The following is a 1,511-nucleotide window of genomic DNA, read 5'->3' as shown; positions in this document are numbered from 1 at the left end:
CACGGCGGTAAAAATTAAAGGCTCCAGTTCTCGGACGGTCCTCTACCAAAAGTGTTATAGCATTTTTGGAACTATAGTTTTTCCATATAAAATCTACTGAGTCAAAAGGCATACCTTGGCGATATTTACTTTCGTTCAAAAGTTTTCCTGTTAATAACGGTATTATATTTGGTAGAGTATTCACACCAACTCTTGTTAATCCAGGAAATGAATAAGCTTTTAGTGTTTCTAGAAGGTACTTCTTTAAACGAGGCATTTGTCTAGAGAAGCTATTGCGAGACGTTGAATCAATTCCAATAAGAAGAACACTAAGTGGAATATCTTCAGCTCTTTTACCAGACTGGGACTTCAACTTCTTCCGAACATGTTCTTTATCAATGATACGACTGTGGAAATCTGTATATAAGACGGAATTATTAAATCCTACACATTTTATCACACTGAACTCTGCATCAATTTTAGTTTGGTTATGAAAGGTAGTCGGTTTTCCAAAGACAATATCATTATCGCTGTTACCTCGTTTAATACTCCACTTCTGACAGCGTTTAATTTTGTTCGAGTAATAAGCTGCTTTAATTGATTGGTCCACGTACAAAATTGTACCAACGACTTTTGTTAACCTTGGTGGACCAGGGCATACTACTGAGGAACGATTAATGTTAAAATTAGTTTCAGGTATATCAATTGCTAGTATTTTACAACCAATTGTATCAATAAGATATCTATCAGGTTCATTTGCAAGCGCGTCTTTTGATGTGTTTTCTAATTTTTTCTCATGTTTGTTCTTGTTGCTTATAAAACTTAACATATTCTCAGTTTTGACGAGAGGTAAATACAATCTGAACCATGTATGGTAAAGTAGACATAATATAATTACAAGGGATATATAGGATATTCGAAGGAATATACGATTCATTATTAACCCAAAGTAATTAAGGATTCCATTGATATTCTTCATTGAAATTTTGTCTTGGTTTTCATATAGTGTTTTATATATGTATATATATTTCTTTTTTCTTAATAATTTAACTATCAACATACAATTTTGTCGCATGTTTTAATAATATGATACAACGTGTATGTAACAAATTGCAACATCACACTCTGAGGTTCCACAATAATGATACATTTCCGTGAAAAAAGGCTTTGGGTTGAAAGAAGTAGCATTTCATACGATGATTATTCAGCTCTTGCATCATGGAAGCTGCAACATGGGCGCTGCATTATAGGTGATGCTACGAAACCTGTTGGAATTTGAAAGTTTCACTTTTAGATTTTAAAAAAATTTACGCTTAAATGACAACATACAATATACATAAATATGGTGGAAAATAGAAAATTAGTAGTAATGGAATGAAGTGCGCCAAGTCACAGAGTTTTTTTTTGTTAATGGTATCTCGCAATGGATAAAGATTAGTTTTCTGATTGAAAGTGTGGCTGAAATTGTCAAAAATAAAGAAGCTTGAAACTCATATTTTAATTTTATATATATATATATTTATATATATATA

At 31.8% G+C, this 1,511-nt stretch overlaps 1 protein-coding gene across 1 annotated transcript in view; it reads right to left on the bottom strand.

Annotated features, from left to right (window-relative positions):
• The window catches only part of LOC106874143 (uncharacterized), a 5,866-nt gene that overhangs the window by 1,648 nt on the left and 2,707 nt on the right, over nt 1–1,511 (bottom strand). Inside the window, exon 2 of the mRNA XM_014921761.2 lies at nt 3–1,244. Coding sequence (XP_014777247.1) covers nt 3–1,054 — 1,052 coding nt within the window. The 5' untranslated portion in view covers nt 1,055–1,244. The remainder of the gene's footprint in view (nt 1–2; nt 1,245–1,511) is intronic.

The sequence above is a fragment of the Octopus bimaculoides genome, chromosome 22 (assembly GCF_001194135.2).
Source record: "Octopus bimaculoides isolate UCB-OBI-ISO-001 chromosome 22, ASM119413v2, whole genome shotgun sequence".
In the NCBI taxonomy this organism is placed as follows: domain Eukaryota; kingdom Metazoa; phylum Mollusca; class Cephalopoda; order Octopoda; family Octopodidae; genus Octopus; species Octopus bimaculoides.
Note: the sequence above shows the minus strand (reverse complement) of the source record. Positions and strands in the feature narration are given on the sequence as shown.